At 42.2% G+C, this 23,973-nt stretch overlaps 1 protein-coding gene across 4 annotated transcripts in view; it reads left to right on the plus strand.

The window, feature by feature from the left end:
* The window catches only part of LOC145536861 (melanoma antigen preferentially expressed in tumors-like), a 33,487-nt gene that overhangs the window by 6,569 nt on the left and 2,945 nt on the right, over positions 1–23,973 (plus strand). Inside the window, exons 1-3 of one of the 4 annotated variants that reach the window (XM_081567029.1) lie at positions 8,521–9,187; positions 22,639–22,938; positions 23,364–23,969. In XM_081567029.1, the coding sequence (XP_081423155.1) occupies positions 22,649–22,938; positions 23,364–23,969 (896 nt within the window). In that variant the 5' untranslated portion in view covers positions 8,521–9,187; positions 22,639–22,648. Of the gene's footprint in view, positions 1–8,520; positions 9,188–22,635; positions 22,939–23,363; positions 23,970–23,973 lie in introns of those variants that run through there. The other 3 variants (XM_081567031.1, XM_081567028.1, XM_081567030.1) reach the window with 3 other exon arrangements.

Below are 23,973 nucleotides of genomic sequence, written 5' to 3' on the forward strand. Positions count from 1 at the left end.
AATATACAATCATCCTAAATACTTTAAAATATTTTAGGTAGGTAAGCACATTAGCTAAGGACAAATGCATTTGGAAAGTTTGCACCAACCTAGGAAATACTGGATATCTAAGAGTCACGGTGATGGATTCATATAGATGGAAGACGCAGAATGACTTTATCTTCTAAATACACATTTAGAGTGTTTAATATTTTGTAATTAGCAAAATTTGTTGAGTGAAACACTAGAAAATATATACTAATCGGTTGACCAAATATTCACATGTATTTTTAGGTTTTCTTGAAGGTTTATTTCAGTGTGTGTCTATTTTTTGTCTTTCACTTCCATCATCCAAACTGTTCACAACTCTTGTGCAGATTTCTCTTCAGCTCATGCAGGAGATGGATTTCTTCTTTCAGGTCACAGAGACTCCAGAAGAACTTGCTGTTAGGAGAGAGAAAATTCCAGAAAGTTCTGCCTGATACCCTGTCTTCACTCCCTCTCCCTTGCTAAGTAAGCTGGTCTGAGACTTCCAGAGTTCCAATTCTGTCTCTGATAACAGGGAACATCAATCCACATTGTCCACATTTTTCAAAAAGAAGCAGCATGACTTTTCCCCCTACTATTATTTCAGTGCCCACTAAGCTCCGCTTCCTGTGTCCTTTATGCTTTCCATTTCTGTCCCTGGTATGCCCTCCCTGGAACGGGCTGGACTGTCATGCAGCTACTTTCAGTACTTTTTGCAGCTTTGATCTTCCTTCAGAAAAATCTCATAATATGGCAGCGGGAGTTTATTAAAAACTATTCATGGTGGTATCGTGTTCCTTCAGTAGAGCTCAGTCCCAGTGTCTGCATCTCCGTGTAGCATCTGAATGACTCCTGACAAGCTCCTATATTTCATTAAGCCTCAGCAGCCTCAGAGAGGGCCAGGACCTGGCAGTTCTGCATATCAGAGTCCTGATCAGAACACAAGAAGGAAGAAAATATGAAGCAGGAGGCACAGGGCCTGGCATGCAGCAGGCCCTCAGAGATCCCTAGATTTGTAGATCCAAGTAACTGGGACCCAGGCCTCCTGATTTTAGCTACCTGCTTCTGCATGGGTGGCTCGGTTTCTAAGGGTTCTCTCGGTGTTACACCGGTAGCAAAGTGGGGGTGGGGGGAGGGCAGTAAGAACTGGGAGCTCAGTCTCTTCTGGCCCCTAGGGCTCTCCTCTCTCTGCTTGGAAAAGGAACTTCTTTTGAGGACTCATATTGCTTATGTGGCCCTGACAAGGTGATTTAGAGACGATTCTTGGTTCCCTTGACCATTTTTCCTTATTTTTCCAAAAACCCATGACTTCATCCCATAGACTCTCCTCACAAACACTCTTTGAAGACCTGGTCACTGCCCACAAGCCAAACTGGGTGAGTCAGTCACCATGAGTTCTTGACCTTAGAACCCTATATGGTAGGTGGGATTGTGAGATCCTCCCCACCCTAACCCACAGGACACCCAGGGCACTCCCCTTTACACAGATGATGGTGGCACAATGGCTCAGGTTGATTGTTTTCCACTCTTCTAAGGATGTGTGTGGAGTGAGCCCTAACACATATGCCATGATTACATGTGATGAACCTCTCCTCTTGTGGCTAAGCTCATGGCTGATGTAGAATCTTCCCTCTGCTGAAGGGGAAAGGCTCTAATCATGTGATTGCTTGAGTCTTGCAGAACTCCAGGCTCATAACTACTCCTTCAAAATCTCTGCGCTAAAAGACTTGACTAAACTCAAGCATGGCTTCTAGCAGTCTATGTCTTAGAGACAACCCCAGACTGGTCCCCTCTGCCCCACCTTTAATTGTATCCTTGAAAAAGCTCAATGCTAACAATAGGATTTGCTGTTTGTTGCATCTAAAACTTGGTAGCAGACAGATATTCCCCAGTACTCACTCTTAGAGCAGTTAGATATCTTATAGTTACAATCCTTTCTCCTCAATTTGAGATGAAACATTGCCTCAAGGACCTGAGAGTCATCGCTGTGAAGTGCAAAGGTTCAGGGAGATAACCCTCCCTGTTGTTCCCTGTCCCTATGGGAGGTTAAGGGCCTAAGTTCAGTGAACACCTTGTTTCAATTTACAGCACTGCTTCCTGTCAGCAATACAAGAGAAGACTGTTTCTCTTCCAGATAAGTGAGAGAGAGAAAGTGTTACTCTTACACTCAGGTGCAGATCTTTGCAAGCCCATGCACTGTAGCCTGCCAGGTTCTTCTGTCCATGGATTTCTCCAGGCAAGAATACTGGACTGGGTAGTCATTCCATTCTCCAGGGGATCTTCCTGACCCGGGGATCGAAGTCAGGCCTCCCGCATTGCAAGTAGATTCTTTACCATCGTGCCACCAGGGAAGCCCCACATAAGTGCTAATTACCAAATCCAAGTAGCTGCATCATAGGAAATAACCCCCTACTCCACCCCCATTCAAACACCCCTCAATGACTTTACCTTAGCATTCACCCATCTGTAAAAATGTCTCCAGCCTTCATTTCAGGGATTCAAGTTCAGTTCACACTGGACAGTTTACAAGTTCAGTTCACAGTGGACTTTCTTCCTATATGTTGTTGTTCAGTTGCTCAGTCGTGTCCAACTCATTGCAACTAGTGCTTGGCGTTGTTTGTCCTTGATACCTCTCAGGATAAATATTTGGAGAGAGGGGAGCCTCCCTGGGGTGGAGAGTGTTGAAAATCTTGGGATTCATAATTGGATGAGGGAAGGGCAGAGAAATCACCCTTACCTTTGAATCCTCACACGAACCATTCAGGGTCGATTGTATTACTCTCACTGAAGTTTCTTGATTCATGGCCAAGCGTATTCTGGAATGTTCCAGCCCCAGTTTTTGTATGCAGTGTTCTACTCTGAATTAATTTTGTCACTCATGTTGTTCAAAACTTTTCCATCTAACTGATTTTTTTTTTGTCTCTTTTCCTTGTAATTCAGTGAGCTGTTAAAATACCTCGCTGTGACTGTTTTTTTCACCATTTCTTTCTGTCAATTTTTGCTGCATGTATTTTGACTCCTATGATAAGAATGTCATATATTTGAATTGCTTTATTAATATATTCGCATCAAATGAAACCTTTTATAATTATGACATGTTTCTTTTCTACAGTATAGTTTCCTTAAAGTATTTCTCTCATTGATGTGGCTGTAACAATTTGATATCTTTTATTACTTTTGGATATTTCCCAATCATGATCCCTTCAAATACTTATCTATTCTTCTCTTTCTTGAATGACAACGAAACATGTATTAGATTTATTCACCACCTCTCCATTAACTCTCATCTACTCTCTTTTGGTACTTTCTATCCTTCTGTCACTCCAGGTTACATTCTCTACAGTTTCTTTAGACCTATATTTCATTTTTCTAATTCTTCTCTCAAGTACGAAAATTATCTTTGAGCTTTGAACCACAGCACCAAATATTCAGGGTATAATTTATTATGCCTCTCGAGTATTGAAGGGAGGTAAGGGTTAGAGATGTTAAGTGAATGTTCTCAGGTGACCCAGCATGACAAAGGCAGAGCTCAAACTAACATAGATCAGACTCTCAGCCCAAGTCCTTCCCACTGTACTTGCTTTCTCCTGGGCTATGGATCTTCCCAACCTCTCACATCCCAGAAAATACAGTATAGTGAGGTCTTCCAACATTTTTAGAACTGTGCAATACTTCATTTTAGCTTTTAAAAGTCAGAGAAAGAGACACAGATGTAAAGAACAGACTTTTGGACTCTGTGGGATAAGGCGAGGGTGGGATGATGTGAGAGGATAGCGTTGAAACATGGATATTATCATATGTGAAATGGATCGCCAGTCCAGGTTGGATGCATGAGACAGGGTTCTCAGGGCTGGTGCACTGGGATGACCCTGAGGGATGGGATGGGAAGGGAGGTGGGAGGGAGGGTCTGGATGGGGAGGGAACACATGTACACCCATGGCTGATTCACCTAAATGTATGGCAAAAACCACCACAATATTGTAAAGTAATTAGCCTCCAATTAAAATAAATAAAAAAGAAAAAAAATGAAAGTCAGTGATTCTGCTTCATTAGGCATGATATTTTCCTAGGACTTTGTTCCAGCCTTTAGAGCATTTATGTATTGTTCCAAAAACAGATTACAATCATCACGGTATTTCGTTTCCAACAAGAGCAAACCCCAGCATGTTTACTCAGAGAAGCATGGGAATTGTTTGGAACAGTTTTGATATACATCTTTCATCCTACCAGGAGTGAGATGGACACACAACAATGAGTGATGTCCACATGGGCCCCCTCAGCATGACTGCAACATGTCAGCAAGCGGAATAGATGGCCAGACATTTAACACTTTCATTCTTTTCCTTCCTCCAACTTGGCAGAGGGCAGAGGTGTTAGAGGAGATTGCAGGACAGGCCTCTTGGGGGACACCGCCCGTCCCTCCCTGCACTCGTCACACCATCCTGCCTGTCCTCCAGAGGATCCCCAGGTAGCCTGAGACAGCTGTGATTCCTCAGAGAAATATCCAACTCAGACAGGCACAGGGGCCATCGGGAGAGAAAGTGGTGATCATAAGGGCGGGCCAAAGACCCTCAGCCCCACAGTGAGCCGGGAACTGTCCCTTTACTCCTTCTGGGGACGATCTACCCCCTTGGCTGCTCTGTTTCCCACGGCCAAGTCTGACTGAGCTCACACAGGTGACAAAGCTTCAACCAGCATCCAGTGACCCCCAGTCCAACATGTGCATAGTTGGAGGAACGGTGCCTGGGCTGTTCTGGGGCAGGGGAAGGAAAGGGCTGCCTCAGGGGCACCGCTTCCCCTTTCCCTTGCCTCTCCTCTGACCCCCGCCATGGTAGAGCTTTCTTCTCTTCCCTTCCCTTTCTCTTTCTCCCTTGTCTCTACACCCCTATGTCTCATCGCTCCCCTCCTCCCTCCACTCTCTTCCTGTCTTCATCTTCCTCCCTCCTTCCTGAGCCCCACCACACCCACCTCCCTGCCACAGCCTCCTGGGCCATCCCTGAGGTCTGTCTTGATATGACAGAGTGCTGGACCCCCAGTGAGGTAGCAAGGCCCTCGCCTTCCATCCCCTCACTCCCTCTTCCTCCACACCCTTCACTGGGCACTGGAGGAACGGAGGCAGGGAGGGGTGGAAGGCCTGCAGATTGGATTTGAAGTGCTGGTCCTTGTGGCACAGGAGAAGGGAGTTGGGACAGTGTGGGAGGGAGCTACCCAGGGGAGAAAGGAGAGGGAAGATGGAGAGACTGAGGGTGAGAGGCTTCACAACCCTGAGCTGTCAATCACTTCTTTGTATTTCCGGTTTTGGACTGTGCCATCTGGAATTGTTTCCCAAGTTGTTACCTCTGGAGAGTGCCTACATTCCTCCCTGACACTTACAAACATTGCTGATCTCTGCACCTACCCTTGAGTCTGTTAAGTTGGGGGTAATTATCCCCTATTCCCAGTGTGTTGAGAAAGATTTTATTATGACCGGCTGCTGGATTTTGTCAAATACTACTTCTGCATCCATTAATGTAGTCCTGACTATTTTCTTCACAAATTATTTGCTCTGCCCTTCCCTTCCCCCTTCCCTGGGGTCAGCCCTGCCTAGAGGAGAACTGAGCTTATACTCCCTTTCTGAAGCTACAGAAGGGCTGTGAATTGGTGCCTCACATTGACTGGGACGGTATCCAGGGCTGCGCTGGGTGGTTGCTACCACTGAGGCAGCCTGAGTTAGGAATCCACTTTTCCTCGTGTGGAATCAGAGCAGGAATCTGAGGGTAGAGCACATATCACTGTGTGTTGCACCCAAGAAGCACACAAAAATGCACATGAATAGGGTCCAGGGTCTTAGAATGTGGTATTCAAAAGGCCCAGGAAATGATAGAGATCACAGGACCCCGAATTAAGAAAATCACTGCTTGAATAATAAAAGACATTCGACAGATGCCAACACTTATGTGAACAATGTTGAAATAATGACAAGAAGTTTGAAGTGACCATCATAAAAGTAACTATCAAGTAGTTACAAATTCTCTTTAAACAAGCGAAAAAATTGAAAATCTCAGCAAAGAAGTGGAAGAGAAAGAAACAAGTAGAAAGTATAGAACACAACAATACTGCACTTCTTACTGAAACCTGGGAGATAGATTTTAGACTTAAAAGTGGGCTTCTTCTAGCTTGCTTTCTATCTCATTATCCACTGAGCAATATTAGATTTGAAATTCAAAAGGAAGATACTATAGAGTGTCATTCACACATTTACTGAAATTGAGAAATGAAGTCAGACTTTTACTTATAAACTATAATGCTATTGATAATTGAAAATATTCAGTGAGAACTAGATTTCCAATCGTTCAGTCATATGCTGAACATTTTTCATAAACTGAGTGAACTACACTTGTAGTACCAAGATTTAGAAAAAGGATATCTAAAACACATTTATCTGGTGTATCTACAATATTCTAGAAATTACATCCTTTGCAAATTAAAAATATGAGAAGCCAGTTTTCAAAATTCTTATAGGGGAAAATAAGATACCTTAAAATTCTCCTTTTGAAAAGTTTCTGTTGCTCTTATCTTCACCCCTGAGTGGTCCATCTAGAGGAAGACATTAAGTGCATTATCGTTGCAATCTGCCCAGTTACTGTCTGTACAAGTGGCACCTGAATTGGACCTCTCAGTTGTTCTCTGCTCAGGTTCTTTGGGCAGAACCTGACATTAGGCTGGGCTAATGTCTGTTCCTCTGAGCAACAGAGAACAGGATTATTCATTACCCTTGCCTGAGGTTCTTTAGAAATTTGTCTGGACACTGGAAGCACTTCAACCAACCATTACCCATTAAAAAAGTGATACTGGGTTGGAGATGAGTTAAATACTTAAGACTTTCCTTAAACTACTTATGGGAAACAGTATTGATAGGCATTGTCATTCTTTTGGACTGAAGCAGAATCTAAAGCACAGTGTGCTTTAAGGTAACTTCGTGGAAATTGCAATATATTTTTAAGCAACAGAGACTAGGAAGAAGCCTAGATCTCTTGACGCTCAATTCTGATAGCATACAGTCAATGATCACGATAATAATCCTCCATTTATCATCACTGTCAAGTGTTCTGCTAAGCCCTATATATGCATTATCTAAATGGAAGCCTATCAACAGTCAAGAAGTGACATCAATTGTCATTCTCCTTTTGATGATGGATAATGAAATCTTGGAAGTGTTAACGCGCCAGGCCAAGGTCATGGAGCTTATGGTACCACTCAGTGGTAAAGTCATGAACCCAGGGATCCAGTCTTAAGATATTTAATGCCATTACCCCCATCTAGTGAAAGATGACATTATATGGCAAAAATTAGAACAGTCATGGATGGTTTACTTCTTTAGCAGCAATTAAAAGAGTATAAGAAAGAAGTGTAGACAGAGAACAGGAAAAAGCAAAACTAAACTAAAGCAAAGTGAAAACAACAACAACAAATCAGAGAAACAAAACATACTCAGAAAAATTATGATCAAATGCTAAGTGCCATGAAGAAAAGTAAGCCTTGGCTGCTAAGGTGAGCAGAGAAGTGAGCTTAGTAAGGATGGTGGTTATAGGAACATCTGTGGGCAGGTTGTTGCAGGAAAATATATAATGGTGTGAGAACATGCTTGGTGAGTGAGAGTTAGGGTCAGAGGCACAAAAAAGAGGCTAGTGTGGCTGGAGAACAATTCCTTGAACAAATCTTGAAGTATACATTATACCAGGCATTAGTATAAGGATATGTTAATGAACAAATAAACAAAGATTCCTGCCCTCCAGGAATTTATATTTTTCCATCAGAAGGAGATGGCCAATTTAGAGAAATAGCATACAAATAAAATGTATTGTATTCTGAAAAGTGGTAAACAATTGGGAAGAGAACAGGAAATAAACAGTGGAATCAGGATTTCAGGGAGAAAGTGAAAGTGAAAGTTGCTCAGTCGTGTCCGACTCTTTGCGACCCCATGGACTATACAGTCCATGGAATTCTCCAGGCCAGAATGCTGAAGTGGGTAGCCTTTCCCTTCTCCAGGGGATCTTCCTAACCCAGAGATCAAACGCAGGTCTCCCACACTGATGGGTGGATTCTTTACCAGCTGAGCTACAAGGACAGCCCAAGAACACTGGAGTGGGTAGCCTATCCCTTCTCAGTGGATCTTCCCAACCCAGGAATCGAACCGAGGTCTCCCACATTGCACACTGAGAAGGTTGGACACAAATACCCTGAATGCCTCTTGTTCTTAAAGGGGTCGCAGTTTTCTTCTTCCCCAGAGAAGGGCATGGCCTCACACTCCAGGATTCTTGCCTGGAGAAGCCCCTGGACAGAGGGACCTGGTGCGCTACAGTTCATGGGGTCACAAAGAGTCAGACAAGACTGAAGCGACTTAGCATGCATGCAGTTTTCTCCTTTATGCTGCTTTTGTCAAATGTCAATGTCATTGCTATGCTGGCTTAACTGCACAGAGGCCGGAATACATATTCCCTATCTGGTGTGGACTCAACTCCTTATTTACCATAGGAGAGCCATGTGGACACTAAAGTCTGATGGCTTTTTTCATCAAGTGCTAAGTCGCCCGTCAGGCTCCTCATCCATGGGATTCTCCAGGCAAGTATACTGGAGTGAAAAAAAAAAAAGAATACTGAAGTGGGTTGCCGTGACCTCCTCCAGGGGATCGTCCCGACCCAGGATCGAACCTGACTCTGGCATCTCTTGCACTGGAAGGCGGACTCTTTATCACTAGCGCCACCTGAAAAGCCTCTTTTTCATCAAGGGGCCAATCGTTTTTAAGTTCAGTCTCTGTTGCAAAGCTCATCGATGTGGACATCAGTTCTCTGGGTTTGAGTCCTGGCCTGGCAGAAATCCTGGCCAGGTGGTATCTAGGCCACATGGAGAGACCTTGTGCCCAGCTTTCCAACCATGGTTTCTAGAGGTGCAGAGCTGGCATCTGAGAGGAACCCTCTCACCCATAACCCTCTCTGCCCTCACTCCCCGTGGGCGGGTCTGTGTTTTGGCCCCGCCTCCCGGGACCGAACTGACTGAGTGAGTGCGTGGCATGTGACCGGAACTACACCAATCACGTGCTCTTCTGCGGCTTGCTGGCGGTGAGCTGAGGAGAGGGAGGAGCGCGCTGCCACTGCTGGGGTCTTGGACGTCTCAACTATTTTCCGACTCTTCTTCCAGTCAGGTACATCTCAAAAGTATTCTTTCTATAAACTACGTCTCTACCGATATAAATGAAATTACCTAGGACCAAAGTTTGGGGATTAATAAGAAAGGCGATCGATTAAATTGCTCGCCGGCCAACTCTCCTGTCCACCCTCTGTACAACCCTCTTTCCTTACCTGTGATTAGCTTCAATTTTGTGACTAATCATTTCTTGCTCTCTTTAAAATCCCTCGATCAAAAATATAAAATAAAATAAAATGCCTCGATCGTGTTGCGCTCCTTTAAAAATCGTATTTGTTTGCATCTAATTATTTTTGTGGTTCTTATTGATATGCCAGACTTTAAATTCAGACTCAGGGCTACACAGAAACACATACTGTAGGAGTATGATTCTTTCCCCACACCTTCTACAGCCTTCCCATTCCCCATGTCTTTTCCACAGTCCCCCTGTAGATAACCAATCTGGTTATCTGGTTGAATCTTCCCTGTATTTCCTCTACGCAAATGAATAAATGCATACGGGTTTTCCTATGTTCCATTGTTTATTAAATGAAAGATTGCATTTTCTAAAGCTTCTTTGCACTTTTCCTTTTGCAAGAAACAGCATTCCATTAAAAAAACCTCCTTATTCTGTACTCCTTCGTTCTTTTTTACAGCTACATTGGATTACACTGGCTTCTATAGGGGCATTTCAGTTGTTTTCAACATTTCGTATTAATTAATACGAACAATGGTGCAGTGAATAACCCTGGGTACACGTGTTTTTGTGTTGGTAGAAATATCTCTTCAAGTTTTATTCCCAGCAGTAGGATTGTTGGGCCAAATGTTAAATGCATCTGTAGTTATGTTAGGTATTTCCAAATTTCTCTCCAGAAGAGTTGTACCGCTGGCCACTGGGATTCTTTCCTCACTGCCTCACTATCAGAATGTGTTTCCCTATCTTTGTGACCTTTATTGTCGTGGCAGGTGGGAAATGATATCTCCGTGTTGTTTCAGTATGGTGGTGGTTTACTTTCTCAGTTTTGTCTGACTCTTGTGACCCCATGGACTGCAGCCTGCCAGGCTCCTCTGTCCATGGGATTCTCCAGGCAGGAAGACTGGAGTGAGTTGCCATTACCTTCTCCAGGGGATCTGCCCCACCCAGGGATTGAACCCGAGTCTCTTGCATCTTGTGCATACTGGGTGAATTCTTTACCACTGGGCCACCAGGGAAGCCCTTGTTTTAGTATGTATCTGTCTAATTATGAGGAAGTTTGACACATTATATATATACTGTGAATTCTCTATTCATAGCTTTTCCCATTTTCCTGAGGAAATATTAGCCCTTTGTCCTGCAGTACTTGACTTCTGTGTGTATACTTGGACTATTATTCATTTGTCCGTGGGGCATCCTGCAAATACTTTATCCCAGTTTCTCCAATGCCTTTCAATTTAGCTCAGCTGCTGAAGAATCCGCCTGCAAGCCAGGAAACTCCGGTTCAATTCCTGGGTCGGGAAGATCCTCTGGAGCACAGATAGGCTACCCACTCCAGTATTCTTGGATTTCCCTGCTGGCTCAGCTGGTAAAGAGTCTGCCTGCAAAGCAGGAGACCTGGGATCGATCCCTGGGTTGGGTGGATCTCCTGGAGAAGGGAATGGCTACCCACTCCAGTGTTCTGGCCTGGAGAATTCCATGGAGGTCCATGGAGTCACAAAGAGTCATAGTCCCAAAGAGTCATACATGGCTGAGCCACTTTCACTTTCACTTGCCATACATTAAAAAAATCTTTTCTCGTCACATAGAATGTTCTTTTCTTTAATCACCTCTGGAAGTTTCAGTCAGAGTTAGAAAGCCTTTCCCAATGCTGATATTGAAGAAGAATTCGGCCCTATTATCTTCAAGATTTTGTTATGGTTTCATTTTTTTGTTTAGATGCCTAAACCCATTTACAGTTTATTTTTGTGGATGGTAGATCATAGATCTACACTAATTTTTTTTAATGTTGTTCCAGCATCATTTATTGAATGTTCATCTTTGCCTCAGTGATTTTACATGCCTTTGGATCACATAGAAAAATCCCAAAATATAACTGGTGTTATTCTGAGTTTTTTATTCGATGCCACTGGCCTATTAGTCTATTCCTGTACTGGTACCCCACTGGTATAAATTTGGGGCTTTATAGTGTGCTTTTATGTCTGATATGATTACTATTCACTCATAGGTTTTCCTTTTTACTTACATCCTGGCTATTCTTGCATGTTTTTTAAAAAATATGAACTAAATTATCCATTGGTCTAACTCATAAAAATGTTCGCTGATATTTTCGAGATTATATTCAATGTATACATAACTTTAGAGGGAATGAATATCTTTTTAATACTGAGTTATTCTATCTAAGGTCATTGAAAATCTTTCTACTTATTCAAGTTTCCTTCTATGTTGTTCGAAAGTGTTTACAAATTATCCTTGTATAGATGCTCTCGTTAAGTTGATTTCTATACATTCACTCTTTGTTATCGCTATTGTATATGGGATTTTCTCTCCTAAAGTGTCCTCCAGCTCTGTGTGTGTGTGTGTGTGTGTGTGTGTGTGTGTGTGTGTGTGTGTGTGTGTAGAAACAAAGACTAATAATTTTTGTAGGTAACTTTATATCCTACTACCTTGCTGAATTCTCTTTATTTTAGTTAATTTGTCATGGTTTCTATAAGACTGTTCAGGTGTGCTATGATATCACCTGCACGTAGAGGTGGCTTTACCTCTCCTTTTCCATTCTTAAAAATCTTTTTGGTTTCTCTAGTCAACTGACTAGTGCTTGCTGTTGAAGACTGAATGGGAGTGATGTATTAGGCATACACTGGTTATTCCTGACCTTATTGGAAAACCTCCAGTATAAAGTACTTATATAAATAAAGTACTTGCATGAGGAACTTCTTACATAGCATTTATCATGTCATAATGCATCCCTGATTCCTATTTCTTGAGTTTTCTCTTTTTTAACACTAATGCCTATTGAAGTTTCCCAAAGATTGGTTTGGCATCTATGGTGATAGTCATATGATTATTGTTGTTCAGTTGCTGTGTCATGTCTGACTCTTTGCAACTGAGGCTCCTCTGTCCTCCCCTATATCCCAGAGTTTGCTCAGATTCATGTGTATTGAGTCAGTGATGCTATCTAACCATCTCATTCTCTGCTGCCCCCTACTTTTTTGCCTTCCATCTTTCTCAACATCAGGGTCTTTGTCGTTAAATATGTTACCGTGGTGAATGATATCAGTGAAGTTCCTAATATAGAGCCAGCCTTGTATTAATGGAATAAATCCCACTTTGTCACAGTATATTACTTTCTAAATGTATTGTTGGCCGTTTGCTAATATTCTATTTATAGTTTTGGTATCTATGTGTATGTGTTAGTATCCTACTTGCTTCCTAAAAGAAGTTAAGGAAGTGTTCTTCCTTTCAAATGTTCTTACACAAGTCATAAAGCTTTGGTACTATTTGATCTTTGATGGTTTACAAGAATTCACTGATAAATACATCTGAGCAAAGTGCTTCGTGACGGTAGTTCTTGTAATAACTTTATCCATTTCTTCTGTGAAAATTGGCTGATTTAAACTTTCTAACACTAGAGTCAGACTTTTGGTAGTCTGTATTTATCTAGGAAGTTACCTATTTCATGTGGATTTTCAAGTTGATATGAGTATAGGTTGACAAAGTAATCCCTCAGTTTTTAAGTTTCAATGATTATTTCATCCTTTTCACCTATTACTTTGTCTGTCTCTGTGATCTTGCTTCCTTCTTCAAGCCAGCTTATGGCTTGTCTGCTTTGAAAAACAGGATTTCAATTTGTTATTCTATTTTGTGTCTCATTCATTTCTGCTTTTATCTTTTGTTTTATTTAGTTGTTCTTTTATTCCTAGGTTTTCTTTTCAGTTTTCTGAGGCCATACTTTTAATTCATTTATCTTCATTCTTTTATTTTTACCCATAAGTGTGTTTATGGCTGTGAACTTGCCTCAGATCACTGCTATAAATGTCTCCCATAGATTCTGATGTGTAGTTTTTCATAGTCGTTCTTTATAACTTGACTTTGTATTTCTTGAACTCAGCACTTTTTAAAGAAGAGTTAAAATTTTTTCAGATGGAAAAGCCTTTCTGTTTCAATTTTTGTTATCAACTATTGTTGCATTGGGATTAGATAAGATTGCTTGTAATATTTCTACTTTATAGAAATTAATGGTATCATCTCTGTGAGATCATTACAATCCATCACTGACAAGTGTATATTCTCTAGTCTTTTTTGTTGTTGGTGTAAATTTATTTATTTTAATTGGAGGCTAATTAGTTTACAATATTGTGTGCCTATTGCCATACATCAACAGGAATCAGCCATCGGTCTACATAGTCCCCAAGTCCTGAACCCCGCTCCCAGTTCCCATCCCACCCTATCCCTCTGGGATGTCCCAGAGCACTGGCTTTGAGTGCCCTGCTTCATGCATCGAACTTGCACTGGTCATCCGTTTCACATATGGTAATATACATGTTTCAGTGCTATTCTCTCAAATCATCCCACCCTCGCCTTCTCCCACATAGTCCAAATGTCTGTTCTTTACATAAATCCCTCTCAGCTGTCTTGCATATAGGGTTGTCGTTACCATCTTTCTAAATTCCATATATATGCGTCTATACACTGTATTGATGTTTCTCTGTCTGACTCACTTCACTCTATGTAATAGGCTCCAGTTTCATCCATCTCATTGGAACTGACTCAAATGTGTTCTTTTTTATAGCTGAGTAATAGTCCATTGTGTACACGTACTAACACTTCCTTATCCATTCGTCTGCCAGTGGACATCTAGGTTGTTTCTGTGTCCTAGCTGTTGTAAACACTGCTGCAATGAACACTAGGGTACATGTACATGTGTCTCTTTCAGTTCTGTTTTCCTTGGTCTGCATGCCCAGCAGTGGGATTGCTCGGTCATATGGCAGTTCTATATCCAGTTTTTTAAGGAATCTCCACACTGTTCTCCATAGTGTCTGTACTAGTTTGCCTCGCTACCACAGTGTAGGGGGATTCCCTTTTCTCCACAGCCTCTCCAGCATTTATTGTTTGTAGACATTTGGATAGCAGCCATTCTCACCAGCGTAAGATGGTACCTCATTGTGGTTTTGCTTTGCATTTCTCTGATGAGTGATGTTGAGCTTTTCGTGTATTTGGTAGCTATCTGTATGCCTTCCATGGAGAAATGTCTATTTAGCTCTTCGGCCCACTTTTTGATTGGGTCTTTTATATTTCTGGTACTGAGCTGCATGAGCTGCTTGTGTATTTTGGAGACTAATTCTTTGTCAGTTGCTTCATTTCCTGTGATGTTTTCCCATTCTGAAGGCTGCCTTTTCACCTTGCTTTAGTTTCCTTTTTGTGCAAAAGCTTCTAAGTTTCATTAGGCCCCATTTGTTCACTTTTGTTTTTATTCCCATTACTCTGGGAGGTGTGTCCTAGAGGATCTTGCTGTGATTTACATCAGAGCATGCTCTGCCTATGTTTTCCTCTAAGAGTTTTATAGTTTCTTGCCTTACATTTAGATCTTTAATCTATTTTGAGTTTATTTTTGTGTATGGTGTTAGAAAGTGTTCTGGTTTCATTCTTTTACAGGTGGTTGACCATTTTCCACAGCAGCACTTGTTAAAGAGATGGTATTTTCTCCATTGTATATTTTTGCCTCCTTTGTCAAAGATAAGGTGTCCATAGGTGCACAGGTTTATTTCTGGGCTTTCTGTTTGGTTCCACTGATCTATATTTCTGTCTTTGTGCAGGTCCCATACTATCTTGATGACTTTCTCTTTGGAGTATAGTCTGAAGTCAGGAAGGTTGTTTCCTCCACTTCCATTCTTTTCCAGGATTGCTTTGACTATTCGAGGTTTTTTCTGTTTCCATACATTTTGTGAAATTATTTGTCCTAGTTCTGTGAAAACCATTGGTAGCTTGATAGGGTTTGCATTCAATCTATAGATTGCCTTGGATAGTATACTCATTTTCACTATATTGATTCTTCCAATCCACGAACATGGTATATTTCTCCATCTATTTGTGTCATGTTTGATTTCCTTCATCAGTGTTTTAGCATTTTCTATATATAGGTCGTTTGTTTCTCTAGGAAAATTTATTCCTGATATTGTATAATTTTTGTTGCGATGGTGAATGGGATTGTCTCCTTAATTTCTCTTTCTATTTCTTCATTGTAATTCTTTAGGAATGCAAGGGATTTCTGCGTATGAATTTTATATCCTGCAACTTTACTATATCCACGGATTAGCTCTACTAATTTTCTGGTGGTTATTTAGGGTTTTCTATGTGGAGGATCATGTCATCAGCAAACAGTGAGAGTTTTACCTCTTCTTTTCCGATCTGGATTTCTTTTATTTCTTTTTATTCTCTGATTTCTGTGGCTAAGCCTTCCAAAATTATGTTGAATCGTAGTGGTGAGAGTGCGCACCCTTGTCTTTTTCCTGACTTTAGGGGAAATGCTTTCAATTTTTCCCCACTGGGGATAATGTTTGCTGTGGGTTTGTTGTATATGAGTTTTATTATGTTGAGATATGTTCCTTCTATGCCTACTTTCTGGAGAATTTTTCTATCATAAACACATGTTGAATTTTGTCAAAGACTTTCTCTGCATCTATTATTTCCACCATTGTATTTCCCACCTCAGTTCTCTTCTCTTCCGCCTCAGTCATTCTACCATTGTTTTCCTTCAGAGTGCTTTTAGTTGCAGTTATGGCATTGTTCACGATTGATTGATGCTTCTGTTTTTCTTGCAGGTCCTTTTTAAGCATTTCGTGCCTCTTTTCAATCCTTGACTCTAGATCTATTTATCTGTAGCTCCATTTTGTTTTCAAGATTTTGGATCATCTTTACTCTGATTATTCCGAATTCTTTTTCAGGTATACTCCCTATCTCCTCCTCTTTTGTATGGTTTCGTGGGTTTTTGTCATGTTCCATCACCTGCTGAATATTTCTCTACCTTTTCATTTTGTTTAGATTGCTGTGTTTCAGGTGCCTTTTCTTCAAGATGGAAGTTCATGGTTCCTTATACTTTTGGAGTCTGCTCCCTGTGGGTGGGGATGGACCAGTGACTTGTCAAGGTCTCCTGGTTTGGGGAGCTTGTGTCTGTGTTCTGGTGGGCATAGCTGGATCTCTTCTCTCTGGAGTGCAGTGAAGTGTCCAGGAGTGAGTTTTGGCGTGTTTTTGGCTTTGGCATGGCTTTAGGTAGCCCCTCTTTAATGTTCAGGGTCTGTTCCTGTTTTGCTGGAGAATTAGCATGGTGTGTCTTTCACTGGAACCTGTTGTCTTTTGGGTGGATCTTGGTTTCAGTGCAGATATGGAGACTTTTGGGTGAGCTCTTATCTATTAATGTTCCCTGGAGTCCAGAATTCTCAAATGTTCTAACGTTCTGGAGTGAAACGTCCTGCATGTGGCTTTTGGTCCTACACTTACAGTTGCCTCAAGACCTCTTCATCTATACATCACAGAAGATGAAACCCCTAGGTTAATGGTGCAACAATTCTCCACACCTGGGAACACCCAGAGAGATTCACAGTGTTATGTAGAGAAGAGAAGAGGGAGGAAAGAGAAATAGGGGACCAGGAGGAGAAAAGTGGGTGTCAAAAGTGGTGAGAGCAATCCAGCCAGTAATGAAATCCCTAAGTGCTCTCCACAGCTCAGAACACCCAGAGAGATTCACAGACTTATGTAGAGAAGAGAAGAGGGAGGAAGGAGATAGAGGTAGCCTGGAGGAGAAAAGGGAGAGTGAAAAGGGGGGAGAGCAACTAAGCCAGTAATCAAATCCCTAAGTGAAAATGGATACTAAACAATTGATTCTTAAACGTACAAAATTGATAGCAAATATCAGATATCAAATTTTAAAAACCTAGAACAGAAGTTAGACTCTTAAAACTACAATATAAAAAATAAATGCAAAATCAATCACAAAAATAAAAAACATACTTAGGCTATTTGTTTAAAAAAGTGTTTTTAAAGGTAATTGTAGGCCATAAAATGAAAGTTCAAAGAATAAAAAAGATTTGAAATTTTTAAAGAAGTTAAAATGTGATAATAGTGAAATTATAACTAGGAATTTCTCTGGAGCTACCATGGGCAGTGTGGGGTCACTTCAGTGTCAGCTGATCCCTTGTTTCAGCTTGTACTTGTTTCCAAGGTCTATTCCCAGTCTCAGCATTAACTGCAGTGTTTTAATCTGGTGCACCTGTCACTTCCAGAGCAGTTCCCCCTTCTTTCTTTATTTTGGCATCCTCTGTTTGCAGATCTCTTCAGTGTCTACTTACTACCCTGACAAGAGGGGGTGAATGTGGCCACTGATTTAGGCTCACTTGTTCATTTGTGTTGTGGGGAGAGAGGGACACTGCAAACATATACCACTGGCACGTGTGGGAAGTGATCACAGTGGATGGACCACAGTGGTTTGGCCCCAGCCCAAGGTGGCGTGTACTTTCTGGGTCCACACTGCTCAGGCTCCAGAGTGCTCTGCAAGGGCACTGTCCCAAGTGTGCCCTGCATTTCGTGCACTTCCCACTGAGGTTCTTGTGTGCTGCACATGTGCACAGACCCAGATGGGCTGTGCGTTTTGTGCCCTTCCCAGGTCCAAGCAGCTCAGGCGACCAGGTGCTTGGCTAGTGCACTGTCCCAGGTGGGTCATGCGTCTTATGCACCTCCCTGGTTACAGCCACTTGATTGCCCTGGTGTGCTGCAAGAGCACAGCCCCAGGTGTGCCATGTGTCTCCTCTCAGGAGCTGATCTCAGGCTGTGACATCCCTGGCAGGTGTGAACCATCCAGGATCCCTGGAATACATGGTTAGCTACTGGGAGCCTGCTCACTGTTTGGTGGAAGATGTGGTCTCTGGGGCCGAGACTGCAGCAGCTCCTTGCCTTCTGGCCCTGGGTGTCACAAACCTACCTCTCTGTCTCCGGGTATAGAGGGCCCTATACGGCAGCCGGCTTCCTCTCCTATAATATTTACACAATCATTTCTTCTGTGAGTGTGCCAGGGGTCACTGTGCGGCATTAGAACCTTTCATGGGAAAGGATTTTTTTTTTTTTTGTTCTCCCCGGCGATCCCATGGTTTGGGTTGCTATCTCACATTAGGTCCCTCAGATGTTCCTCAGGGCATTCAGGCCCAGTTCTTTCCCTAAGGACCGATGATGCAGCCCGCGCCTCCCTGCCCAGGCCCTCTTGCTGGTGGCGGATGCAAGCATCTTTGCCACTTCTCCATCTCCCCGTGTTGTTGCTGTTAGGTACGGGTATTCTATGTTTTCTTTATCTCTCCAGGTTGCTGCCCTCTGAGATTCAAAAACTCCCCACAGACATGGCTGTCAGAGGGTTTCCTACTGTGTGGAAAATTCTACTTCTTCACCACTCCGTCCCCAGGACAGTTCTCTGTCCCTAAATCTTTAGTCTCTCTTTTCTTCTTTTGTATGTTGTGCTACCTCCTCTCGAAGAGATTGTGCTGCCTTTCTGGGTGCCTTGTGTCCTCCACCAGTGCTCAGAAGTTTCTTTGTGGGAGTTGCTCAACATTCAAATGATCTTTTGATGAATTTGTGGGGGAGAGGCTGGTTTCCCCATTCTATTCCTCTGCCACCTCGGGACCACCCTTTTCTCTAGTCTCATACAATCTGATCAGCCTTAGACTGAGTTTGATGTATTAAATCTTCTATTGTTATTGTTTTCTCTTACTACTGTTATTTTATCCACATATGCGTCCCTATTTACTTTTTCTTTTTAATTAGTTTATTTATCTACTTTTTAACTTTACAATATTGTATTTGTATTGCTATATATTGACATGAATCCACCATGGGTGTACATGTTTTCCCCCTCCAGAAGCCCCCTCCCACCTCCCTCCCCATCCCATCCTTCCGGGACATGCTGGCGCACCAGTCCTGAGCGCCCTATAGCATGCAGTGAACCTGGACTGGCGATTCGCCTCACACATGATAATTTACATGCTTCAATGCCATTCTCCCATATCATCCTGCCCTTGCCCTCGCCCATGGAGTCCATCATACTGTTCTATTTATCTGTGTCTCTTTTGATGTTTTCGCATACAGGGTTATCTTTACCGATTAACTATACCATATATATGTATTAGTATACTGTATTGGTGGTTTTCTTTCTGGCTTTCTTCACCCTGCTTAATAGGCGCCAGTTTCATCCACCTCATTGAAGGAGTTTGCAGTACTCCTGGTGCATAAATATTCCTGCAGATTATATCTTCACTCTGAGTTTATGGTTTTATGATTAAGACATGTTCATGTTTTATGATTAAGATATATTTCAGTCAGTTCAGTCAATCGGTCGTGTCCGACTCTTTGCGACCTCATGAATCACAGCACTCCAGGCTTTCCTGTCCATCACCAACTCCTGGAGTCCACCCAAACCCATGTCCATTGAGTCGGTGATGCCATCCAACCATCTCATCCTCTGTTGTCCCCTTCTCCTCCTGCCCTCATCTTTCCCAGCATCAGGGTCTTTTCAAATGAGGCAGCTCTTCACATCAGATGGCCAAATATTTGAGTCTCAGCTTCAGCATCAGTCCTTCCAATGAATATTCAGGGCTGATTTCCCTTAGGATGGACTGGTTGGATCTCCTTGCAGTCCAAGGGACTCTCAAGAGTCTTCTCCAACACCACAGTTCAAAAGCATCAATTCTTCTGCGCTCAGCTTTCTTTATACTCCAACTCTCACATCCATACATGGCCACTAGAAAAACCGTAGCGTTGACCAGACGGGCCTTTGTTGACAAAGTAAGCTCTCTGCTTTTCAATATGCTGTCTAGGTTGGTCATAACTTGCCTTCCAAGGAGCAAGGGTCTTTTAATTTCATGGCTGCAGTCACCATCTGCAGTGATTTTGGAGCCCAGAAAAATAAAGTCTGACACTGTTTCCACTGTTTCCCCATCTATTTGCCATGAAGTGATGGGACCAGATGCCATGGTCTTAGTTTTCTGAATGTTGAGCTTTAAGCCAGCTTTTTCACTCTGATCATTCACTTTCATCAAGGGGCTCTAGTGCTTCTTCACCTTCTGCCATAAGGGTGGTATCATCTGCATATCTGAGGTTATTGATATTTTTGCTGGCAATGTGGATTCCAGCTTGTGCTTTCTCCAGCCCAGCGTTTCTCTGATGTACTCTGCATATAAGTTAAAGAAGCAGGGTGACAATATACAGCCTTGAGGTACTCCTTTCCTATTTGGAACCAGTCTGTTGTTCCATGTCCAGTTCTAACTGTTGCTTCTTGACCTGCATACAGGTTTCTTAAGAGGCAGGTCAGGTGGTCTGGTATTCCCTTCTCTTTGAGAATTTCCCACAGTTTATTGCGATCCACACAGTCAAAGGCTTTGGCATAGTCAATAAAGCAGAAATAGATGTTTTTCTGGAACTCTCTTGCTTTTTCGATGATCCAGCGGATGTTCGCAATTTGATATCTGGTTCCTCTGCCTTTTCTAAAACCAGCTTGAACATCTGGAAGTTGACGGTTCACGTATTGCCGAAGCCTGGCTTGGAGATTTTTGAGCATTACTTTACTAGCATGTGAGATGAGTGCAGTTGTGCGGTAGCATGAGCTTTCTTTGGCATTGGCTTACTTTGGGAATGCATGAAAACTGACCGTATCCAGTCCCATGGCCACTGATGAGTTTTCCAAATTTGCTGGCATATTGAGTGCAGCACTTTGACAGCATCATCTTACAGGATTTGAAATAGCTCAACTGGAATTCCATCGCCTCCACTAGCTTTGTTCATAGTGATGATTCCTAAGGCTCACTTGACTTCACATTCCAGGATGTCTGGCTCTAGGAGAGTGATCACACCGTCATGATTATCTGGGTCATGAAGACCTTTTCTGTACACTTCTTCTGTGTATTCTTGCCACCTCCTCTTAATATTTTCTGCTTCTGTTTGGTCCATACCATTCTGTCCTTTATTGAGACCATCTTTGCCTGAAGTTCTCCTTTGGTATCTCAAATCATCATAGTTAATGCATTGTTAAAACTCATCCTGAAGCACCTATTTCCTTAACACTTTACTCTCTAATCCATGCATTTTTTCCTCCAGTATCAGCTAACACTCCCCTATTTCATTATGATAAAAAGGTTGTTCTATTTTCTTATACTCTTCCCCTTTCTCTCATTTTTACTTGCACATGTTCTGTTTTTTCACAACATAAAACTTGTGTACATTAGTCTTCTCCCCTTTCCTCCATGTTGATTTTAGTATTGCCATGTAAAATACTCACCGTTAGATACTTTGGTGACGTTTTCCTCCTCATCACCTGTTGGGACACAATCTCAGTTCTTCTTTTAGAAGATTACTGGCAAATATTCTGTAAAGAGACGTGTAGCGAATATTGTAAGTTTCCGGGTCGCAGTGTCGCTGTCACTCTACTCAACTATGCAACTGCAGTGCCAAAGCATTCAGAGACAATACATAAATGGTAGATCGTGGCTTTGTTCCAATCAAACTTTATATATCAAATGAAGCAGTGGGCTTGATTTGGGTTAGTGGGCCAGGCTGAAGACTAATCCCTACTCTAGTAGCTTCCTTAGTTGAATATAAAATCTTTATGTCAGCCTTTCATTTTGTTTGTTTGTTTTGGCGATTGAGTGAGAAGTCATGGTACTCTGATTTGTGGTTTTCTTATGTATTGAAAGAGCCTTAATTTTCCCTTCTGTTTATTTTTCCCATCATTACCCAAGGGCCAGCTGAGGCTTCTCCCTTCTTCATTGCCTTATTCTTCCCTAAAAAAGTTGTATCTTTCAAAAACTGCACTTTTAATTCATCCGTGTCCCTTAAAGAGTTCCTATTAGGAATTCCTCCCCTGTAGTCCATGCTCTCATAATCTAGGACACCTTTTTAGGAATTTTAGATTTATTCTGTGCTTAGTCATTCTGCTGTAGTTTTAGATCTCCTTTAAGCCCTTTCCCATCTTCCTTCCTCTCTATCTCTTGGGAGATTTCTATGTCTGTCTTTTTTCTTACCACAAAGCCTAGTCATGGGAGTATGAAAAATCATGCTGAGATTTCATGAAATTTGTTTTATTCACAATTATTTTGAATTTTTGGCATTCCCCATTTTAAAGGAATTATGAGGCTTTTATGTTGATGCACATTTTGCTTCTTATTGGTTTGTATCTTTTGGGGAAGAAATAATTTGAGGACGGTCAAGATCGGCTTCTGCCAACTTACCTATGACTTCTAATGGCATTTTATCTTATGTAAACGTGCCTATGTGTGCATATATCTAATTAAATCCACACGCAAGTCTATTTTCATTCTATTCCCAGAGGAGAGGTCACTTAAGTTGGCCATATAATTAGCCCATATACTTACTCAGTAAGCATTTTGTCCATAGCTATCCCCGGAAACAGACAAGAGACTATATATTTCTTCTCAGAACTTCTAATATTCTCCACTCTGAAGCAGGTTTGTGAAGATGGACCAAAAGACCACAGCCACACTCCTCGAGCTTGCTGCAAAGAGTCTGCTGAGTAGTGAGCCTGCAGTGATGCATGCTCTGGAGGAAATCCCAAGAGATCTCTTTGTTCCATTGTTCAACGCTGCCTTCTTTGGTGGGCATAAGAAGATCCTAAAGGCAATGGTGAGGGTGTGGCCTTTTCACTGTCTTCATCTTGGGTCACTGAAGGCACAAGAGCCATACTATGACATCTTGGAAGCCATGATTGATGGTCTGCCGATCCCCCCAGCCCAGAACTCTTCCTCTAGGTAAGTTTACGACCAGAAGATTTATAGGGAGTCAGCAGGAGGGTATGCTGTAGCCTGCGGCAGGGGAGTATCTAACCTTCTCCCAACACTAGCCAATGAGTTCAGCAGTTGGGGTCACATTCAGTATTTCCTTGTCTTATAGAGTTGATTAAAGAATAGAGGTGATTGAGGGTACTATGTATGAATTTGAGTGTGATTACATAGAAGTGGGACGTGGGCATTGAGACAGGGCAAGACCAGAGGTGAAGGAAGTGTGGGGAAAGGATGAAAGATGCTCAATTTGTGTGGAAAGAACTTCCTGGTGAATGGTGATGAAGTGAAAACCAGGATTCAGGTGTTCTCTCTCTGTTTCCCATCATTGATCTTGCTGGGTTATGTTCCAATCAACCACATCTCATGTGTTGTGTCTTCTCCTTTCCTTACAGGGGCCACAAACTGAGGATCCTAGATTTAAGGCACAACTCAAAGTATAAGACAACATGCTCTCACGTCAGGATCGCATTCCCTTTGTGTTTACAGTCACGCATATCCCCTCAGCACACTGTCCTTAACTTAGAAAACACTCAGCATCATAGTGCCAGGTGCCTTGGGATTGGTAATTCCAGGTCTGAGGTTGAGACAGCTCAGGAAACCATGGCATTACTAGTGGATATTTCCCTCAATAATACCTTGAGAACACAGCAGTTTCTCACTTTCCTCTGTAATAAAGTTGAGCAGAGCTCTGGGTTCTTGCACCTCTGCTGCAGAGATTTGCAAATCAGTAGAATGTCTGCCAACACACGGATCCTTCAGATTGTGGATCTGGGGTGCATTGATCATCTGGAAACGGATCAAGCTTATCTGAGTGAGGTCATGACCCATTTTTCCAGAATGATCCACCTGCGCAGCCTTAGTTTGTCTAACCTCAGCTTTGAGTCTTATAAGGGAAGGAATTTCAGGTATTTTCTCATCTGGCTTGGGCAGCTGGAAAACCTCCAGGAGCTCAGGTTGTCTTTCTTCTACCTCAAAGATCAACTGCACAGAGTACTCAGGTGA

This window comes from Giraffa tippelskirchi, chromosome X (assembly GCF_054371585.1).
Source record: "Giraffa tippelskirchi isolate mGirTip1 chromosome X, T2T-mGirTip1v1.2.pri, whole genome shotgun sequence".
NCBI classification, from domain to species: domain Eukaryota; kingdom Metazoa; phylum Chordata; class Mammalia; order Artiodactyla; family Giraffidae; genus Giraffa; species Giraffa tippelskirchi.